This window comes from Pithys albifrons, chromosome 23, assembly GCF_047495875.1.
Source record: "Pithys albifrons albifrons isolate INPA30051 chromosome 23, PitAlb_v1, whole genome shotgun sequence".
In the NCBI taxonomy this organism is placed as follows: Eukaryota; Metazoa; Chordata; class Aves; order Passeriformes; family Thamnophilidae; genus Pithys; species Pithys albifrons.
Window position 1 is genome coordinate 7,208,444 of NC_092480.1, and position 20,127 is coordinate 7,228,570.

Below are 20,127 nucleotides of genomic sequence, written 5' to 3' on the forward strand. Positions count from 1 at the left end.
GGTGTCTACCACCTATTCCATCACTTCTGGGCTTGAAATTCCTGGGTCAATCCTGGCAGCCTCCCCTGCACCTGCAAATGTGGAGATGCAAGTGTGGTTCTCTAAGGTTTTTCTCTTGTATTTTCCTCTTGTATTTTGAATTTCTTGCAAAACTGGAGTTTGTCAAAACTCAAACAAACAGGAATAGGACTTATAATTCCCAAAAACCCTGTGATGCTTCTTCATTTCTTGGTCAACAGCAGTAAGTGATATTTCCATGCCATGTCAGACTTTGGGTTCATCCACTTTGTTTTCCCTAGGATGCTCTGGAGCTGGTAACCCATTTCTTGTAACTCAGGTGCCTTTTACCTTCTCATCACCCCCCTGAAAGCATCCCCCTCCTCTCTTCCAGGTCCTGAGCAACGAGAACAAGCTGACCCTGAAGTCTGTGCGCCAGGAAGACGCCGGGAAATACGTGTGTCGGGCGGTGGTGCCGCGCGTGGGCGCGGGCGAGCGGGAGGTGACACTCACCGTCAACGGTACCTCCTCCTTCCCCACCCCCTGTCCCCCCCGACTTCTTCCTGTTGCCATATTATCCTCTCAGTTATTTCCTGTCAGAGCAAATCCCACCTCCAGTCGGATCAGGGAGGGCCCTGCCCTGCAGGCAATAGCAGTAAACTGGGGTTTGTTTTATTCACCTGGAGACGCAGGAGTTAAAGCAAAAACCCCAAGGTTGGCTCAGCCCCAGGTGGTTCCCTGTTACCAGCGGGGTTCATGGAGTAGCTGGGAGCTGGCACCTGTAAATCTTTAATAGATTCATCTTGCAAACCCCTCACAGGGTCAGAGAGCACTGTTGTCTCTGTTATACAGCTGGAGAGCTGGGAATTGAGCCTGGATCGGAGACAGCAGCCTCATCACTGCCTCCGACCCACGTGAGGATCCCTGGGAGAATTCCTGGGAGGATACCTGGGAGAGTTCCTGGGAGGATACTTGTGAGCATACCTGGGAGAATTCCTAGGAGGATACCTGGGAGAGTTCCTGGGAGGATACTTGTGAGCATACCTGGGAGAATTCCTAGGAGGATACCTGGGAGAGTTCCTGGGAGGATACTTGTGAGCATACCTGGGAGAATTCCTGGGAGGATACCTGTGAGGATCCCTGGGAGAATTCCTAAGAGGATCCCTGGGAGAGTTCCTGGGAGGATACTTGTGAGCATACCTGGGAGAATTCCTGGAAGGATATTTGTGAGGATACCTGGGAGAATTCCTGGGAGGATACCTGTGAGGATACCTGGGAGAATTCCTGGGAGGATACCTGTGAGGATTCTTCCACAGCTGGTTGGGACTCACCCACCACGGTGTCAGGATGTATCCTGGATGACACTCAGAGCTTTGGAGTTCAATGATGCCCTGACCAGGACCCTGCAGCAGCAGATAACAAATTTCAGCCTGAATTTGGGAGGGATGGAGCTGGGTAGGCTGCAAATGGTGTAAACAGAGGCTGAATTTTGCATTGTCTCTCACCTGCATTACAAACCAGCAGGTTTCAGTCCCCACTCACTGTCACAAGAGAAGGAAATTAGCAGGAGGCACCCCAGGCAGCAACAAGCATTCATTTTAAACACAAATAATGCAGATGGGTGGATGCCCCAACCTGAAAACATTGAAGGACAGGCTGGATGGGGCTCTGACACACTGATCTGTTTGAAGATGTCCTTGCTCATGGCAGGAGGGTTGAAGTGGATGACCTTTAGAGGTCACTTCCCACCCAAACCATTCCAGGATTCTATAATCATAGAAAGGGAAGCCAAGGGCAATACAGCAGGGGACTGAAAACCAACCACTCCCTCGTCTCTGACTCAGCTCCTCAGCGCCTGAATCCTCCTTCCCTGGTGGCTGCTGGGTTTTAATTACTATTAAATGAGCTCATGGAAAACAAAGCAACAAATTAGCACAAACAAAGAACCTGCTCCTACCCTGACACCTGCCAGGCACAGGGATGCCTTGAACACAGAGCAGAGGGTTCTGCAGGCTCAGGGCACAGAAAGGCTGCTCTGCAGAGCTTTGCAGCTCACCCCTGGCAGAGCTGATGGGAAACAAATGAAATCCATGCATGGGGGTCACTGCTCAGCTCCCAGAAACCAACTGGCTGCAGCATCCCCTCCCATGGGACATGCTGCTGGGGGCTTGGGGCACCCCAAAGGTGACAGTGTTGGGACATCCCATCACAGGCCTTGGACTGAAGGAGAGTCCCACACCTCCAGGTCATGGTTGGTCTCCTGGCCCTCCAGCTGAGCCCCAGAGCAGCGTCCCCAGGTCTGACATCCACCAAACACTGGGGCTTGGAGGCCTGACCTGCAGTGGAGCAGCATTCCAGCTCCAGAGCACAGCGTGGTGTGTCTAATCCAGCTAATGAATTCTGCTGGAAGCCTGTTCTGCTGTAATTCGAGAGGGAAGTTGAATGCCTCATATTTTGAAGTGCTTTTAAATCCAGAGGGTAATACAATTGTCTTGGTATTACCAGATGCCTCTCTCCATGGACTGGGATTTCTCACAGGAATATCAGGCATTTAGGAGCATCTGTCCTGGGCTGGCTGCACAGACCCTGAGCAGGGCACATGGGCTTTGGAGGGGCTGATCCTTCCCACCGAGCACAGACACCCCAACTGAGGGATCATTTGACCTACTCTGAGCCTGCAGTCCCACCTGTCCCAGCCTATCCATTCCCAAAATTGTCTGAAATCATGGCACAATGATGCTGGGATAGGAGAACATCCTCCTGCCCTCACCACGCAGCCTTGCCAGCCAGATCTGTGGGTACAGAGCAGCCCATCCCCATGCCAGAGCCAAGGCCCCCAGCTGCAGGACGCAGATAGGATTCAGTCTGGTTAGTGGGAAGGAGGATTATGCAAAGTGGCAGCATTTGGCAGGGCTGGAGCAGCAGAGGCAGGAGGGAAGGGAAGAACTTGGTGCCATCATAAATCAGCAGCAGTCGGATTTGCAGCAAAGCCTCTCGATGCTCCTGACTGCACCCAGCCTGGTCACAGCTCCCACCCCAGCAGGAGAAGCTCCCCAACCACCTTCACAGACTGATCACCAGCAGTACCATCTGTCTGTCCAGGCTTGACAGGGGCTGCTGGGCAGGGACACCAACCCTGCCCACCTTGCTCTTGAAGAAAAGCTTTGTCAGAATGGCTGACCAAGTACAGGTGACTAATCCAGGGTGTAATTTGCCTGGGATTCACCCCAACAAGGAAGCTGAGCTTGTCTGACAGCTGGGAGCAGGACAGGGGCTGACCTGCCACCCTGCTTAGTCAGGAGCACATCATGGTGTCAGAACATGGAGCTGATAGAGCAGGTCTAGAGAAGGCCACAGAGATGCTCCAAGGGCTGCAGCCCCATCTGCTCTGGGGCAGGCTGGGAGAGTTGGGGATGTTTACCTGGAGAAGGGAAGGCTCCGGGGAGACCTGAGAGCCCCTTCCAGTGCCTAAATGGGCTCCAGGAGAGCTGAAGAGGGACCTGGGGCAAGGGATGGAGGGACAGGACAAGGGGGAATGGCTTCACAGTGCCAGAGGGCAGGAATATTGGGAAGGAATTCTTGGCTGTGAGGGTGGGCAGGCCCTGGCACAGGTTGGGCAGAGAAGCTGTGGCTGCTCCATCCCTGGAAGTGTCCAAGGACAGGTTGGATGGGGCTTGGAACAACCTGGGCTGGTGGAAGGTGTCCCTGCCCATGGCAGGGGGGTGGAACAAAATCAGCGTTTAGGTCCCTTCCAACCCAAACTCTGAGAGTCCTTGACAATTCTGGGCAGCACCAGCCGGTCCAGAACTTCTGCAGGAAACAGGGAGTTAAACCAAACCTTCCTGCCAAACCATTCTGTGCTTGGGAGGAAAGGTTGAGATGGACTCAAGCAGACTGGAGAAACCAAGGCCATCCTTTCATTCCTGAAGGCTCCTGCCCCAGCCTTCTCTTTTGTGTGAGCCGCCAGGACCGCACAAATAAATTGGGACCGACGTGCTAAAAATAACCTCCCCCAATAGCTCCATCATTTATATCCATAGCAACATTGCTTAGAGCCTTTTCCCTGCCTGTGGGCTGTCTCACACTCGGTGCTGAATGCCAGGCTGGAGATTGGCAGCTTTCATAAGGAGCCAGAGCCTCGTGGAGAATCAAACGCCGGCCCCGAATGCGAAGAGGCTGCAACTTCAAGCTATTATTTCTGGGCATGTTCATCTCACAAATGGTCTTTAGTCATCCACTATTATCATGATGATAAGCCTTCGACTCTGAACTCCTGAAGCAATAATAAAACCCAAAGCCATTGGCATTTGTGCCATTTAAAATCCACTCGCCTTGGGGAAAATGATCCTTTTAATGATTATTAAGCCATTTTTCTCCAGCGTCACCCAGTCTTGGAGCACTTCCAGAATTCATAAGTAACATACAACCATTGAAATGGAAAGGAGATGGTTCTTTTATTCTTATTTAGGCCTAGCCTGCAGATCCCATCACTGCTCTTGCCTACAGAGGCAAGATCTTTAATGGCTTTGGGATCATCGGGTGAGCAGGAGCATCACTGACAGAGGATCTGATGACTATCAGGCAAAGCAGGGATGCAACCCATCCCCACTGAGCCCCTTTGGAAAGCTGAGCTGTCAGCAATGGATAAATGAGAATTCACACCTTGGGATCATGCCTAGACCAACATATTGAGCATTTAGGCAGGAAAACAAAACAAAGTGTCTCTTTTTTTTGTCTTCTTCAGTCAAAAGGGGCACAAAAGTTTCCACTAATATACAGCTGTGCCCATTACATCAAAGCAAGTCCTGACCTTCATGCCCAGCTCCTGCTATTCCTGATGCTGACGGCAGTTCCCTTCCAGCAATAATTTCCTGAGCTGCCAGAACTGTGGTCTCTGGTCAGTGAATTGTGCTTCACTGAGCTCGTTTTCCATCCATCTCCCCTTGGAACAGTGCAGGGAAGGAGGGGCAGGGCTGTGTCTCAGTGGGAAATGTGTGGGGACTGTGCAAGTTTGGTGCAGAAAGGGGTTACTGGGATGATTCCAACAGGCAAGAGTGCACCAGAGTGAAGGATTTAGTGTTTTCGTGCATTTTTGTGCATTCTGGAAATTCATAAATGGGTGATTGGGATGAGAATCAGTCAGGAATACCCACATGAATATTTCTGCCCACTTTACCCCAAATCCCTGAGACTTTTCTTAAAGGAACATATCAGTTGCAGGGCAGGGAGGTGGGGAAAATAGGAAAAGTCCATGGGAAAAAAATGGGAAAAAATTCACAAGGCTGTATTTTGTGAGAAACCCAGTGACAGACTCCAAACCAGGAATGACAACCCAGAATGAACACCCGAAATTCCTGAGCTGGGGCAGGGAGAGATCTGCCAGCCCCTGCCTGCCCCCTCTCCCTGCCCTGCAGCCCAGTTTGCTGCTGTTTTCCTTTCTGCCAGCAGCAAGCCACTCATGGAAATGCAAATCCTTTAATTAGGGAGGTTTTTAAACAGCAATTAGGATCCCAGCTCTTATGCTGCTCCCTTGGGGTCTCCCTCACGGGGCTGTTGGGAGAGTGGGGGCACACCAATCCCACCAAGCCATGCTCTCCTCTCCCACCCCTTTTCCCCTAATCCCAGAGTGTCCACCAAAGCAGGACAAGGACATTTCCTATCCCAAACTGGCTCAGGTGTTGTTTGGCCTTGCATTGCTCAGGAAGAGCCTTTCCCAGCCAAGCTGGGCTCTTTTGGGGATCCAAATCAGGGACAAGGTTTTTCTAGCAGAAATTTCTCCACCACATTGGGCAAGCCGAGTGCAGGTCACTGAGGGTGCTCTGCAGGTACCAGCTGTGCCTTCTCTGCCCTCCTACCATTTCCTTAAGCCCCTGGGGAGCAATTAGTGCAATGGTTGCTTAAGGAATCCGGGAGAGCACAGAAGAGGAAGCAGGTGGGATGGGATCATGCTGTGCTTCTGGAGCAAACAGCCCTTCTCGGGCCAGGTTCACTGAGGAGAAAAGGAAAGGGTAATTTACTTAAGGGATGAGGGAGCAGAGGTGGGGATTCTGGGGCTTTGGGGGAACTTTGCAGAAATCCAGCAGAGCACAAAGCCCCCGCTCAATGTCCTTCTGCATCAAGGGAGGTGATGGAGCTGTTGCTCCATGCCTGCCCCTCAGAGATGGACCCCAGTGTCCCTCTGTAGCTGTGCCATGCCCAGCAGTCCCCGTGGGGTGCCAACAGCCCTCTCCTCTCTCCACAGGGCCCCCAATCATCTCCAGCACCCAGACCCAGCACGCCCTGCACGGCCAGAAGGGGCAGATCAAGTGCTTCATCCGCAGCACTCCACCACCAGACCGAATTGTGAGTAGCACCCCGGGGCACGGGGGGTGCCTGGCACACCTCGGGGTGCCCCAGGCTCACCCCTGTCTCGCTTGGCAGGCTTGGTCCTGGAAGGAGAATGTCCTGGAATCTGGGACCTCCGGGCGCTACACGGTGGAGACGGTCAGCACGGACGAGGGGGTCATCTCCACACTGACCATCAGCAACATTGTCCGGGCTGATTTCCAAACCATCTACAACTGCACCGCCTGGAACAGCTTTGGCTCCGACACGGAGATCATCCGGCTCAAGGAGCAAGGTGGGCACTGCTGGGGAGCTGCTGAGGGCTGGTGGGCAGTGGGAATGAGAGTGGGGAGATGCTGGGACAGGCAGGAGGTGCTCAGGAAAGCTCTTGGGATGCCAGAGAGGAAATTAGGAAGGTTGGTGACAATGCCTCAACCATTATAGCTGTAGGACTGCATCCTTAGGGTACCTGGTCCTGGCAGAGGGGCAGGAGGGGAGACAAGCCCTGCAAAGCCTCTGCTTGATAAGGTATTCCCAATTTTACTATCCTGCTGAAGTTGGAGGGCACAAGATGATCCTGCACCACTTGTTCCCTGTCCCACAGCACAAGGTGATGCCACTGCCTCAGGCTGGAGCATCATGTATAGCCTTGCAAAGACAGGAATGGCTGCTCTGACCAGACCCCACTGCTCCATGGTGATGGGAGTGAGTGAGAGGAAGGCATTTGGGCTGGTGGCAACTCTCCATCCCAACCACCAGCCACCATGCCAGCACGTTTTATAGGGCTGAGCTTACCCACCCAGCCTCAAAGAAATTCCCAGGGAATGGCCAGGGGATTTCCACTCCCAGGGCTCTCCATAGCAAGGGAGGGAGACGGCTTGTGCAAGGAATGCTTAAGCTCCTGGAGGAACTCCAGTACTCCTCTATTTTATTAAATGCCAGGGCAGGCAGGTGGATTGTTCTCATTAAGCCATGATTTATAGGCAAGGCTGGCATCCAGATTAAATCAGAGCTAAATGAACCCCTTAAAATTAGCCTTGGGCTTCTTCCAATGCAAACAGAGCCAGTGGTTTTTCCAGGTCGTCTGCCAGTCAGCGGGAGCGCTCGGCGGCAGGGCCGGGTCCCAGCGGAGGGCTCGGAGCCGAGATCCCACCAGCCCTGCCAGGCCATGCAAGGGGACAGCCCTGCCCTGGGCAGGGGACACCGGAGGGTGGCAGAGGCCATCCCCTTCATGGGGACCAGCTGGAGCAGAGGGCTGAGCGCTCAGGAAGGCTGCGGTGGGCGCTTGGGCTGTGCCAGGCTGTGGACACTTGCTTTATTTTCAAACAGGTACGGAAATGAAATCAGGAGCTGGTATTCAAGCAGGTACGGAAATCCTGAGCTGACGGTGAATGTGAATGTCCCCAGCCGTTACCACGCCTGAGGGCCCGGCGTCCTCCTCCTGGCCCAGCAGCTCCCTGGCAGGACAGGCAGGGCAGGAAGGGGCATAGGGAAACTGCAGGGCAGGACTGGGAATTTGAGAGGTCCAGTCTCCCCTCTGCTACTGACACACTCTGCAAACCAAGACTTGCTGTGCCCCAGCTCCCCACACCCTCAGAGGGGGATGATGTTACACAGCCATGTTTTAAATGCTACAGAAGTCCCAGAAAGTGCCATTATGGGACAAAAAAGAGGGAGAAGTACAAGTTTGCAGGGCTATTTGCAGGCATCAGCTTGTTTCAGCATCATGGGAGAGTGCTGGCCAACATCCATTGGCCCCAGAGCTGGACTGGATGGATCCTGGGGCAGATGCTGCAGGATGTGCTGCCTTTGTGCCTTCCTCATCCCCTGCCTCAGTCCAGGGTTTCTGGGGGAGCACATGGCCAGAAATCTGCTCCTCCTCACTTTGTCCAACCCTTTCAGACACAGTTTAACATTTCAGCCCTTTCTGTCATTTTCCCCTTTTTCCCAGTCCAGGAGAGCCCTAAGTGCTTTCTTCACCCCATTCCCTTCATGATTCTCCATCATCTTCATCCCCATCACCACCTGCTTTTCAGTGGGCTCTGCACTGCAGATGCCACCCCCCAAAGCTGAGACCCAGACAGCCCTCCCAGGGTGCCCAGGCTCCTGTCTCCTCACCCTTTTGGTCCATATTCCCCTGGGAAAGCCAGAAAAGTCCCATAAGGAGTTACCACTGCCAGCAGGAGCACTGCCTAGCAGGTAGCCTCGGAATATCCCAGTTTCTTCTTGCCAGGGCTCAGCTGGTGTGTTGGAGGGTGCTGATTTTAGGACGAGCTCCTCAAGGCAGCTGGATCCAGCTCCAGCATCTAGTCCCTGAGCTCCAGCTCGAGGCTGCAGAGCAGTGATAGGACTTGCCTTTTCACTGGCTGGGCACTCTCAGAGGTTTGGTGATGGATTCGGTGCCACACGAGTCAAGCCACCAGTGGTCCAGCTTGAGTGACAGTGACACATCAAGGGACCGGCATGCCCAGGTAGGAAATTCATGATCAGGCCAGAAAGTGAGAATCGTCAGCTCTTTTTAGATCAAGTGTCAGCAGAAGAGCCTAAACTCAACCAGCACCACTGTTTTATCAACCTGCAGTTCCCAAATTAGGGTTGAGGATCCAGGAAGCCCCATGGCCACTGCTAAAGAGATGGATGAAGTGGCTTTAGAGCTCCCAGCTGGGGTTAGATAACAATGAAGAAACCCTTTGCTGACTACACAGTGGGTGTCCTCCCAGTCCCACCAGTATGGGTGTCTCCCCTCTGGGAAGGATGAAAGGCACAGGCAGGATCTGTGGTCTCAGATCCAGGATGAAATGAAATTTGTGTCCAACCCCAGCTCCACACCAGTGGGAAGTGGGAAATGGTTCCTGTATTGCCCAGTCAAGTAAGTGCAGCCATGAGGCTGCCAGGCTTCGCTTCTCAGCAGAGTCACCGACGTGTCCCCATGTCCCCAGGGTCCAGCAGCATTCACATCCCACATCTGCACCGTCCTCTGAGGAGGAGGACCACCTCTCTGCATCCATTTCCCTAAATTCATCCCATCCATTTCCAAGGCAAGGGCTCCAAGGAGAAACCACACATTGGAGGTGTCCAGGAGAGTGGTGAGGACACAATCACCCAGCTTAGCTGGCTGTCCTGAGAAGAGTTATCCCTCTTTTGGGTTCATGAGAGCCTTCAAGGTGCTTAGAAAGAGCAGGAATGGGGACCTACAGATACCTGCAGCTTTTGGGGAGAGGGTCTTTGGGATGCAGTTTGTCAACACAGGCAAGGGAGGCGATTTGTGGTACCCACAGCTTTGGTGTCCCACAGTCAGAGACCTGCCTGTTACTGCCTGTCCCAAATCCAGGGAGCAGCCACCAACCCCACACTCGCCATTAGGTTGGAGCTGTGCTTGGAGTGACTGGGGGGGACTGAGCAGGGAGATAACAATGCTCAGGGGCTCCAAATCTGACCCTCTCCCCGTAAATGTGATTTTGTATTTCACCCTCTCTGCACCTCCCAAGCTGCTGCCGGGATCTGTGTGGATAAATCAGTCCAAAATCCCTGCTGGGAACCCAGCTCCAGAGTTCTTGCAGGCAGAAGGATGTGACCCCAGCTCTGCCTCCCACAGACACATCCCACCCCATAGCCTCAGCCCAGGCACCGGCCATCCCTCCTGTCCCAGTCTTTGTAGCACCCTCAGGACAGAGTTGCTAAGCCATGGGAGAAGGCAGGAAATTGGGATATAAAACTGGCAAGGGCTGTGAATGATGGCTCTTGGGTTAACTCATCCATCAGCCTGCTCGGATGCCATTTCTCTTTCTTAATAATATTAACACACCGTCTTCTTTGGCACTTCATCCTTTAGAGATGCTCCTTCATTAACCTGCAGAGCACTAACGAGAGCTGTTCACCTGCTCCTGTGGCTCCCCCCTCCTCTCCCTCCCAGGGGAAAGTGAGGCACAGAGAGGTCAGGGCTGCACAAACTGCAGTGTCCCACGGGCAGCAGGGACGGGGGAGTGGGGAAGGAGGCCCCAAACCCCTCCCTGGGCTCCTCACCGAGCCAGTAGCCAGGGGTGGGTCCCTGGGGGAAAAGCCACTTCTGGGACCTTCATCCCACTTCATGCTCCCTCTCCTTACTCTTGCAGAGTCGGTGCCCATGGCAGTGATCATCGGAGTGGCCGTGGGGGCCGGAGTGGCGTTCCTGGTGCTGATGGCCACCATCGTCGCCTTCTGCTGCGCCCGCTCCCAGAGGAGTAAGTGCCACCCCCTTTGGGGACAGGCTGGGAGGAAACTGAGGGGAGGGGATGAATCCAGTGGATCAGAGAGAAGTCACAGCCTCAGTTTACTGACACAGCACCAGCACAAGCTGCTTCTCATGTTGCTTTTCCAACTGTTTGCTGCCAACAGCAGCCCTCTGGGAAAAGGGAAGGGTTTGTGGAATAACGTGCCAGGGTAACTGCTGATCCCTGTTAGCAGCACAGGCAGCTTAAGAGGTGTGCAGGGGACCTCTTAATCCCTCCCTTGGAGAAATCCTCATGTCCAAGAGGGAGAAGCATTCTCACTGTGCCATACCAGTGCTTAAAAACCCTCCTCGGTTCTGCTTCTGTTTTAATTCCAACTTTTCCTGACATAAAATGTATATTCCTGATGGGAATAACAGCCAGTGGAAGGGTTTCCATGGGACAGGTGGGTTTCAGAGTCTGGCTGCAGTGGGAATACAAGTTAAAGTGACTTTAGAGACATAGGTAGAGGAGGAGGGGGAGGCAGTGTGGCATCGAGTGGCCTCATTAAAAGGACACCAGGAAATTCAAGGAATATTGTTGGCTCCATCAAAAGGCACTGAGCCAGGAGAGAGAAGTGTGATTGTCTGGAGCATCCCAAACCTCTGGGGAGAGAAGGAATACTCTGTAGTGCTCCTGGCTTCCACATGGTGCAGATGCCAGGGTGCCAAGCTCTCCATGTGTGTGCCAGAAGACCCAGTTGTTTTTCTTCTCCTTTTATCTTGGTACCCCCCCCTCCCCTTGATGGTTTGCAAAGCAGAGACACGAGACTGCTCCTGGAGTTGGTTCAGACACGTGGCCTCACACCACAGAAATGTGTTTCATTTCCAGATCAGTCATGATTTATCCCTTTTTTTAACTCACACAGCCTCCATTAGCAAGAATTAACAAACCAAATGGGAGAATTCATTAATCTTGGGTTTTGGGGAAGGACTGCTGATGGGCAGGGCCCAAGACCAGGCCAGTGTGAGGTTATGGAGATCATCTGGACGATCTGAGCCCCTGAAGGAAGCAGGGCCAAGCCCTATTCCCATGTCCATGGGCTGTGCTTTCCCCACACCACACCCTTCGGAGCAGGGACAGAGTGTGGTTCATTATCTCCCTCTTGTTTATGGAACCAGATGGTGCAGAGCTCTTTACAGCACACACAGTTTCACAGGAAAGCCACAACAACAGATCCCAGATATGGTGAAAATGCCAGGAGTTAGTCCCTCACAAGCTGGGACGGGCTGGTCTTCGTGGGGAAAAGCCAGGAGAGGACAACCCCATCCTTCCCAAATGCCTTGTGTGGTTTATCCCAGTGATAAACTGGGAAAAAGAGGCGTTTTCCTCACCAGGGCTGGGAGGATACGTACTGAGAAGAGGGTACTGGGGACATGGTGGCAGGGTTTCAAGTCCCTTTCCTCCACTGTGTTTCCAGTGCTGTCCTGCTTAGACGGGGCTTTTGGGTCTCTATGCCACAATCTGCTGGGTCTGGGCATCTCCCCTGCTCTTCAGTTCCTCCCACAGTGATTCCCTGGGGGGACATGGGCAGCATCCCTGGAGCAGGGCACACCTGTGCTTCCCACAAGGCTCCTTTGCTACTTCCCTTTGGGATCAGAGGAAGCAAGAAGAGATCATCCAAGAGATCAGCAAAGAGCCCTGCCCTGAACTCCCTTCCCTCCCCCAGGTGAAGTGGGAGGAGGAGAGCCAGACTCGACCAGGGACAGCCACAAATCCAGGGTGCAGGTGGGATTCTCCAGCCTGAGATCCATGCACGGGGGGCTGGTGGCAGTGGGGCCACTGAGTCCCCCCTCACACAGCTCCAAAAGCCACTTGGAGCTACCAAAACAGGGTCTCTCCTTATTTTTGGGGAGCAGCTGGGAGCACCAGCAGCTGAACCAGCCCCACAGTGATGCTCAGAGTGCACAGCCAAGTGAATGGGCTTTTACCCCAGTTTTGAGGTGCTGATGCCAACTGGATGCTGTGGCCACTGTCTGCAGTGTCAGAAAAGTGGCAGGAAGGTAGGAACACCGGGCTGAAGGGGTGAGGAAAGGAACTTCATCATGGTTAGTGGTGTGTGATGAGCAGAGGTGTTCCAGCGATCAGCTCAGGAGTGATGGGAGCAGCACAGCACTTGGGTATCGGGAGAAGGACTCGTTTCCTACCAGGGTGACGAGATTCCTCTCCCAAGACAAATACTGGAGTGTTGTGGCATCATTTACAACAGCAGCCTGGTGCAGGCTCCACACACAGTTGTGTGGAGGGGGCACAGTCACCCAGCAGTGGCACTGGAAAAGGAATCTGGCACTGGAGGAGGCAATTCCTGGCCTTGTTCTGGGGAAAAACAGCAAAAGAAAAAAAAAGGGGGGAAGAAAGGACCAGGTGCAGCCACACTGAGCCTGGAGGCTCTGAAAAAGAAAAAAAATTACTGCACATCTGTTGTTGTATCTTTGGTGATTTAACGGCCCAGAGTTATTTAAGGGGGAGCACTCCTGGGAGAGGAGGTGCAAGACAGTGATTAGCTTCTCCTTGTGATTAAAGACAAAGGCTCGGCACCAGGAAGGTGGTCCCAGCAGGAAAAAAATAAAAGCAAAAGCTGTAGGAACTTCTCAGCAAAAGCCTTTGCCTTATGCCCTGAGACTTGGAGAGGTCTGGGGGCTGCAGATATCGAGGACAGGGGATGCTGAGAGAGACGAATTCAATGATGGAGCTTCCAGCTGGTCTCAGTTGCACCATTCAGTTTGGTTTAGAGACAAATCCCCCGTGCCCCCCTTTGCTGGACTGGTCCCTGCAATCCTGCAATCCCTGGCACGGCGCTGCCGCTTCCCTCGGCTGGAGGTACATCTGACAAACCAGCGGTTCAAGGCAGGTTTTAGGGCCGGGGGGGCTGGCACAGCCATCCTGGGAGGTGAGAGCCAGATCCGAGGCTGGAGCTCGGCTTCAAAGCCGCCGAGGTCTCACTGCTCAGATTTGCATCCGTGTCTGCTTTTCATCTCGGCTCTGCGCCGCCGCTTCTGCTCCCGCTGCTCCGCGTCTGCGGTTCAATTCTGCTGAAATGACTTGTTCAAAGCACGCCTGACACCTTCAGGGAAGGCAGGGAGTCTCTCCAGGAATGTTTCTCTCTGTTCTGCATGGAAACAGGCAGCTTGGAGATGACAAAGTCATCCCTGGCTACGTCTGTGCTCATTGCTTGGCCTTTTCCATACATGTCTGCACCCCAAAGTGGGGAGGGCTTTCCTCAGGGGTTCCCAGTGCCCAGGCAGGGCTGGTCCATTCCCAGGAGCAGTATTTCCTGTGATCAGCAGGCTGGACGATGACCCCACCACTTGTGTGAGCAGTCCTGCAGCCCCCCAGCCCCTGTTAAGGGCACCATGAGTGAGGCAGAGGCCAACCAACCTCCCAAAGGAATTCCAGTAGGAATCTTCGCTGCCCATGCCTTATGCTAATGCAAATATCGCACCCCCAGTTCTTAGACGGACTTGCTGAGCCAGGTTTATTTTCCCTGGTGCTGCCAGGCATCCTTAGTCGGGTCCCTGTGGATGCTCCACCATTGCCTCGGACTAAACCCCTTCTGTGTGTCCCTCTTTCCCCAGATCTCAAAGGTGTGGTTTCTGCCAAGAACGATATCCGCGTGGAGATCGTGCACAAAGAGCCGGCCTCGGGCAGGGAGGCTGAGGAGCACCCGACCATCAAGCAGCTGATGGTAAGGATTTCCTTCCCCTCCCTGAGCGACTGCTCCGGGTGATGGTGATAACGAGCCCGGGCGCGTGTCCTTCAGCCGGTAACGCTCATTCAAGGCAAAAATACACACCCAAACATCCTGCCCTTGAGAGCCACATCCTCCTGCCAGTAAAAACTCCTCGAGTGCAACCTGGCTAATGAGGGGGGAGAGCTGGGAGGGGTTTATTGCAATAGGCCAGCTGCCCACAGGGCTTAATTGCGAAGCAAATTTGCCACCTCACACCGGGAGAGCTGCAGAGGGCGGGGAGAGACACAACCGGTGATGAGGGGGTGATAAATGAGCTCATTAACCCGCGAGGGCTGCGCTCAGAGGGCTCTGTGGGCAGAACCACGGTGTGGATCTGGGTGCAGATCCGGAGAGTTCAGTGTCAGATCCAAGGTGTGCACACACAGCTGCGAGCAGATCTGGAGAGCTCTGGGGGGATCCAAGGTGTGCACACGCAGCTGGGAGCAGTTCTGGAGAGCTCTGGGGGGATCCAAGGTGTGCACACACAGCTGGGAGCAGTTCTGGAGAGCTCTGGGGGGATCCAAGGTGTGCACACGCAGCTGGGAGCAGTTCTGGAGAGCTCTGGGGGGATCCAAGGTGTGCACACACAGCTGGGAGCAGTTCTGGAGAGCTCTGGGGGGATCCAAGGTGTGCACACGCAGCTGGGAGCAGTTCTGGAGAGTTCCGGGGGGGATCCAAGATGTGCACACACAGCTGGGAGCAGTTCTGGAGAGTTCTGTGTGAGATCCAAGGTGTGCACACACAGCTGGGAGCAGATCTGGAGAGCTCTGGGGGGGATCCAAGGTGTGTACACACAGCTGGGAGCAGTTCTGGAGAGTTCTGTGTGAGATCCAAGGTGTGCACACACAGCTGGGAGCAGATCTGGAGAGCTCTGGGGGGGATCCAAGGTGTGTACACACAGCGGGCAGCAGTTCTGGAGAGTTCGGGGCGGGGAGGGCAGGGGAGGGATCCAAAATGTGCACACACAACTGGGAGCAATTCTGGAGAGCTCTGGGGGGATCCAAGGTGTGCACACACAGCTGGGAGCAGATCTGGAGAGCTCTGGGGGGGATCCAAGGTGTGCACACACAGCTGGGAGCAGTTCTGGAGAGTTCTGTGTGAGATCCAAGGTGTGCACACACAGCTGGGAGCAGATCTGGAGAGTTCCGGGGGGGATCCAAGATGTGCACACACAGCTGGGAGCAGATCTGGAGAGCTCTGGGGGGGATCCAAGGTGCAGATCCAGAACCCCACAGCTGTGGGGCCAGCCCACACCTGGGTCTGTAACAACCAGGGAGGTGTCACCTTCCTGAGGCCACTGCCTTTGCCTCGGGGGACCAACAGACATGGGCAGGGCAAGATATGGATGCTTGAGATCCCAGGAAACTCAGCCTGAGCCCATGGACCAGCACACCCTCACCATCTGGCTGCTGTGGCCTCTGTTCTCTGTGTCTCAGCCCCGATTTGCCTTTGCTTTCCCTTGCTGGTGTCACATCATAGGTGACAAAGAGAAGCCCAAAAACGGCAAAGGCAAGTGGCTGTAAAAGGAGAGTGAAAGGAGCAGTGAAAGGAGAGTGAAGGGATCAAAGAGGACAGAGGCTGCTTTCTAGGCTCCTCAGTGGATTTTTCCTCATCTAACCCTCTATTTTTTGGGCAGGAGTTGTATGTCCTGCAAAAGCTGTTCCATGAATTGCCAGTGGGGAGGCAAGGCTGAGTGTCATAGGGTGGGGTGGAAGTGCTTGCTGGAATTATCAGAATTGCCAGAGCACTAAGGCAGCCAGGGAGCCTCGAACAAGGAGGCAGGAGGAAGTGGAGATCTGGCATCTTATCCCAGCACTGCTCAGGTTTCTCTGCAAGGCCCTTCATTGCCAGTAGGGCTTTGCCCTGAGAAATCTGAAAATCCAAGGTGGGATTTGCAAGGCTGAAAGGAGACAGAGGAGGCTGGGATTGGGTTCGGAGCAACCTGCTGGGATGAAGGGAAAGGAGAAGCTGCTTCTCCACGGGACCCTGTACATCATCTGTATGATCAGCAGCACCGAGCCCAGATCTGGCTCCCATGGGGGAATCTGGGATTATCCCAAATGCCTCTCCAGACCATAACCACCAGGCTGGAAGCACACAGGAAGCCTGAGCAGAGGAGACACACACAGATCATTTACCACTGAGAGTAAATGAGAAAGTGTCATGGTCATGAGAGGAGGCCACGTCCTGTGAGGATGGTCATGGGAGGTCAGGCATGGAAGACATCCTAGGGACTTTCCTAGGGTGTTTGCCAGAGCCAGAGGGTGATTTCACATCAGCATGTGTCCTTGGCGAGGCCAGAGTGGAGCAGTGGGAGCTGTGCTGGGCACGTTGCAATGAGGATTGTGGCAGGGTGGAAATGGCAGAAAAAATGAAAATGTTTGAGAACCAGGAAGAAAATGCCTTATGAAGAGAGGTCACAGAGCTCCCTGGTTTGTCAGCCAGACTCATGAGAGGTGGTTTGGTCCTAGCCTGGTACAAAGGGGCTGTTTAAGAGCAAACAGGGGGGCAAAGCCAACGGTTTTTGGATACAACATAACAGAGACTCACAGCCTGGCTCCTGGATTGGGAGAAGGTGATTCTCCCCCTCTACTGGCAAATTCGGGCATTTTTCCTGAAGATGCAGGAGTTGGAAATAACATAGTTGGGTTAGATGTTGGAAGAGATGGCCTGTGGTCTCTGCCCGCCATGCTGGGTGGGTTTGGCACTGGCAGGACATCCTGCCTGCAGGGACAAGGCATCAAATCCCCCTCCCCTGCCTGGACCAGAGCCTTCCCACCCTTCTCTGCCCTTTAGCAAGCACATTCACAGGAAATACTTCCCAATGTCTTGTCTCTTTGGAGTCCCCAGGGACCCCTGCTCTCCCTCATCCTGCTCCTCGCTGTGTCCAAAGGCTGGTGTGGGCATCCTCCTCCAGCCACTAGACTTGGCCTTTGAATGCTCAATAGATCCCTGAAAAAAGGCTTCAGGTTTGTCAATGAAACTAAGGATCAAGTTAAAAATTTTCTCTTGCTGATGAGCAGTGATAAGACCTCTCTGAAAGGAGCAGAGGGCAGTACCCAGCAGCTCCCTACCCTCTCCCCAGGTTTTTTCAGCTCTCCCCACTCCCTGTGCCAGCATTATTCCCCCTGTGCTTCCCCATTTGCTTTCTCTGAGCTTCCTGGGGGATCTCCATCCCAGGCTCGACCTCGACGGTGTCCTTTGGGATGTCCTCCTCACCCTCACCGGTGTTCATCATACCTTGCAGCTCAACAGCAACTGTGAATGTCGTTGCCGTGCCGGGGCTCGGGATCATCCATGCGGATGTTAATGGGGAGCAGCCAGGCTGGCAAACAGCTCCTCGCTGTGGCCACTGCACTCCCCATCCCGCCCCCATCCCGGCCGCTCAGCTGGGCCCCGGAGGTCCAGCACAGCCTGACCTGCTCCCGCTGAATTTCGGGATCCTGTGCCTTTCCTCCTCGGTTTCCCACCGTGTCCCGCTCTGCCGGAGTGTTCCTGGCCCCAGAGTGTCAGTAGGACTCTCCTTCCCCTCCAGACGCTGCTGCCTTTGTCATTCTCCAGCCATCTGTGACCTCAGCAGCTCGCCGTGCTTTTCACAAATAATTATTCATGCATCTCTAAATTCATTAACACCTTAGGATACGCGTCACGCTGGCTGATTTGCATATGTTCACTTTGCCGTTCCCCGCGCTCCGTGAGCTGCTCTGCCAGGCAATGCCTACGGGCAGGGAAAAGGCTGCCAGCTCTGGTGGCTGGAGGCAGGAGAGCCCGGTAAAGGGTCTGATGCTGGGAAAAGTAATTCCCGACACCAGCGCTCTCCCTCCGGCCGGGATGCGTTGTGTCAGCTGGGCTGAGTCCGGGCTGGGAGGAGAGGGATGAGGAGCACCCTCAGCCCCGACGTGATGTAACCTGCTCTGTGACCCCAGCTGGGTTCACTCCTGGCTTATTGAGCCCTCTGCCTCTGTTACCCCATCTGTGAAATGGGGCTGATGATCCCAAAGGAGCCACCCCCGCTGCCAGGAGCAATCAGAGACAATCCCAAAGTGACGGACAAGCAGGGGCATCCCAAGTCAAAAGGATGACCAAGGCATCACTTTTGTTTCATATTTGTGCTGGAACAATCAAAATAACGCATCCATTGACAGGTTGGTCTTTTCCTTGCTCACCTTTCATTCCTGTCTCCTGAAACCCATCCCTCTGTTCCGAGGGCTGTTCCCAGTTCGTTCACAGCCGTCGCAGGAGATCAGCACCAAACACTTTTTCCAGCCAGGAGCTCAGCTCAGATCCCTGAGGGCAAGGAAATCTCAAAGAAGCAGAATTTCCATTCAGGGCGAGGCTCATTCCACCTCCGGCCCAGCGGACACGGCACCACTTTTCTCTGCCTCTCTCCCTGAAAAATGCTCCACATGCCCAGTGGCCGGTGCAACCGCAGCCCTGGAAGCACCATGAACCCCTGATCTGGCAGATCCTGGTCTGGATCAGAGTCAAGCTGCACCTCCACGACATCCAGCCTCCCCTGGGCACATCCCTCCTGCACAGCCAACCCCTTCCAGTGGCACCAGCCCATCCAAAAGCAACATCCTGGGAAGAGGTGGTGCAGCTTCACCTGCGACGGGCAGCACACACTTCGGAGGGAGTTCACATCACCAGACAGCGAGGCCAGAGCTGATAAAGCCTCATCCAGCTGGAAATTCCCAGAGGGTTCTTTTATTCATGGGCTCGTTTCCTCCCTGCTGGGAACAAAGGAAGCCACTGTTTAGGAAACATCCCTCACCCTGCAAGGGTCTGACCCGCACCAGTGCTGCCAGTGGCATCCAGTTTACCCAACTACCAGGAAATACTGTAAGGAAATACTGCCACCTGTAGCGAGGAGGAACCTCGAGCCTGCCAGGTCTGGGGGATGCTCAGGGACCTAGAGGGGCATTTTAAAAAACATATTTTCTCCTCGAATGAAAGCCAAGAATTTAGTAACCTGTCGGATTTGCCATCCCACCTGCAAGTGCCTTCATCTGGTGGTGCGAGATGCGGGAGAGCTCCAGCAAACAGCGGATTGGGAGGCACAGTCCTGGAGCTGCTCCCTGTTTCCATTGTTTAAGCGCCGTTGCCCTGCCTTGAGTGACCTTGAGAAAGCATTTCGTTCCACAGGGATGCACTTCCTCGGAGGTGGGAGCCAGCATAGCAAAGCTGAGGTGATGCTTCAGCAGCTAAATGGGATCCTTTCGCAGGGGGGAAACTGAGGCAGCGGCAACCAGGGATGCAGGGATGAGGTTCATTGCGTCCCTCAGCCACCCTGATCCAGGAGGGACCGGCGAGGTTTGGGCACGGGCACGGCTTTACACCGCGATGCCCAACTAGCCCAGGGATGGTGAAGGCTGCTGGTGCCCGGCAGTGCCAAGCAGGATTAAGTTCCCGGGACTGGAATGGCGCTGACAGGAGGGGAACGGTGGTCATGCGGCTCTACCAGGGGGTGCATCACCAGCCACCTGCACGGCAGTGCCGAGGAACATATTGGTGCTGTCGCCCGGCTGGAGAAAGCCAAGGCTCCGGAAAAAAGCCCGGGAGTGACGCTGGAGCATCCCGTGCCAGCGCACTTGGTCATTCCTGGTGGTTTTCCACGTATTTCCCTCTCTCCCTTTGCAATGCCCATTAATATCGGTGACGAAGTGAACTTGAGTCAACTTTCCCTCCCTTCCGGTGTTTACCCAGAGGCGACAAAGGAAGCGACGCTAATGAGCATCTCACCAACTGCTAATTAACGGTGTAAGGTCACGTCGGGGCTGAGCCATCACGCAGGTTTAATAAAGGTCACGTTAATGACCGGCTGTGGTG

At 54.3% G+C, this 20,127-nt stretch overlaps 1 protein-coding gene across 3 annotated transcripts in view; it reads left to right on the forward strand.

Annotated features, from left to right (window-relative positions):
- Positions 1-20,127, forward strand: part of KIRREL3 (kirre like nephrin family adhesion molecule 3) — a 379,232-nt gene that overhangs the window by 356,023 nt on the left and 3,082 nt on the right. For 2 of the 3 annotated variants that reach the window (XM_071576137.1, XM_071576139.1), the window contains 6 exons: positions 392-518; positions 6,239-6,339; positions 6,418-6,616; positions 7,651-7,686; positions 10,434-10,541; positions 14,144-14,253. In XM_071576137.1, coding sequence (XP_071432238.1) covers positions 392-518; positions 6,239-6,339; positions 6,418-6,616; positions 7,651-7,686; positions 10,434-10,541; positions 14,144-14,253 — 681 coding nt within the window. The remainder of the gene's footprint in view (positions 1-391; positions 519-6,238; positions 6,340-6,417; positions 6,617-7,650; positions 7,687-10,433; positions 10,542-14,143; positions 14,254-20,127) is intronic. The other variant, XM_071576138.1, reaches the window with a different exon arrangement.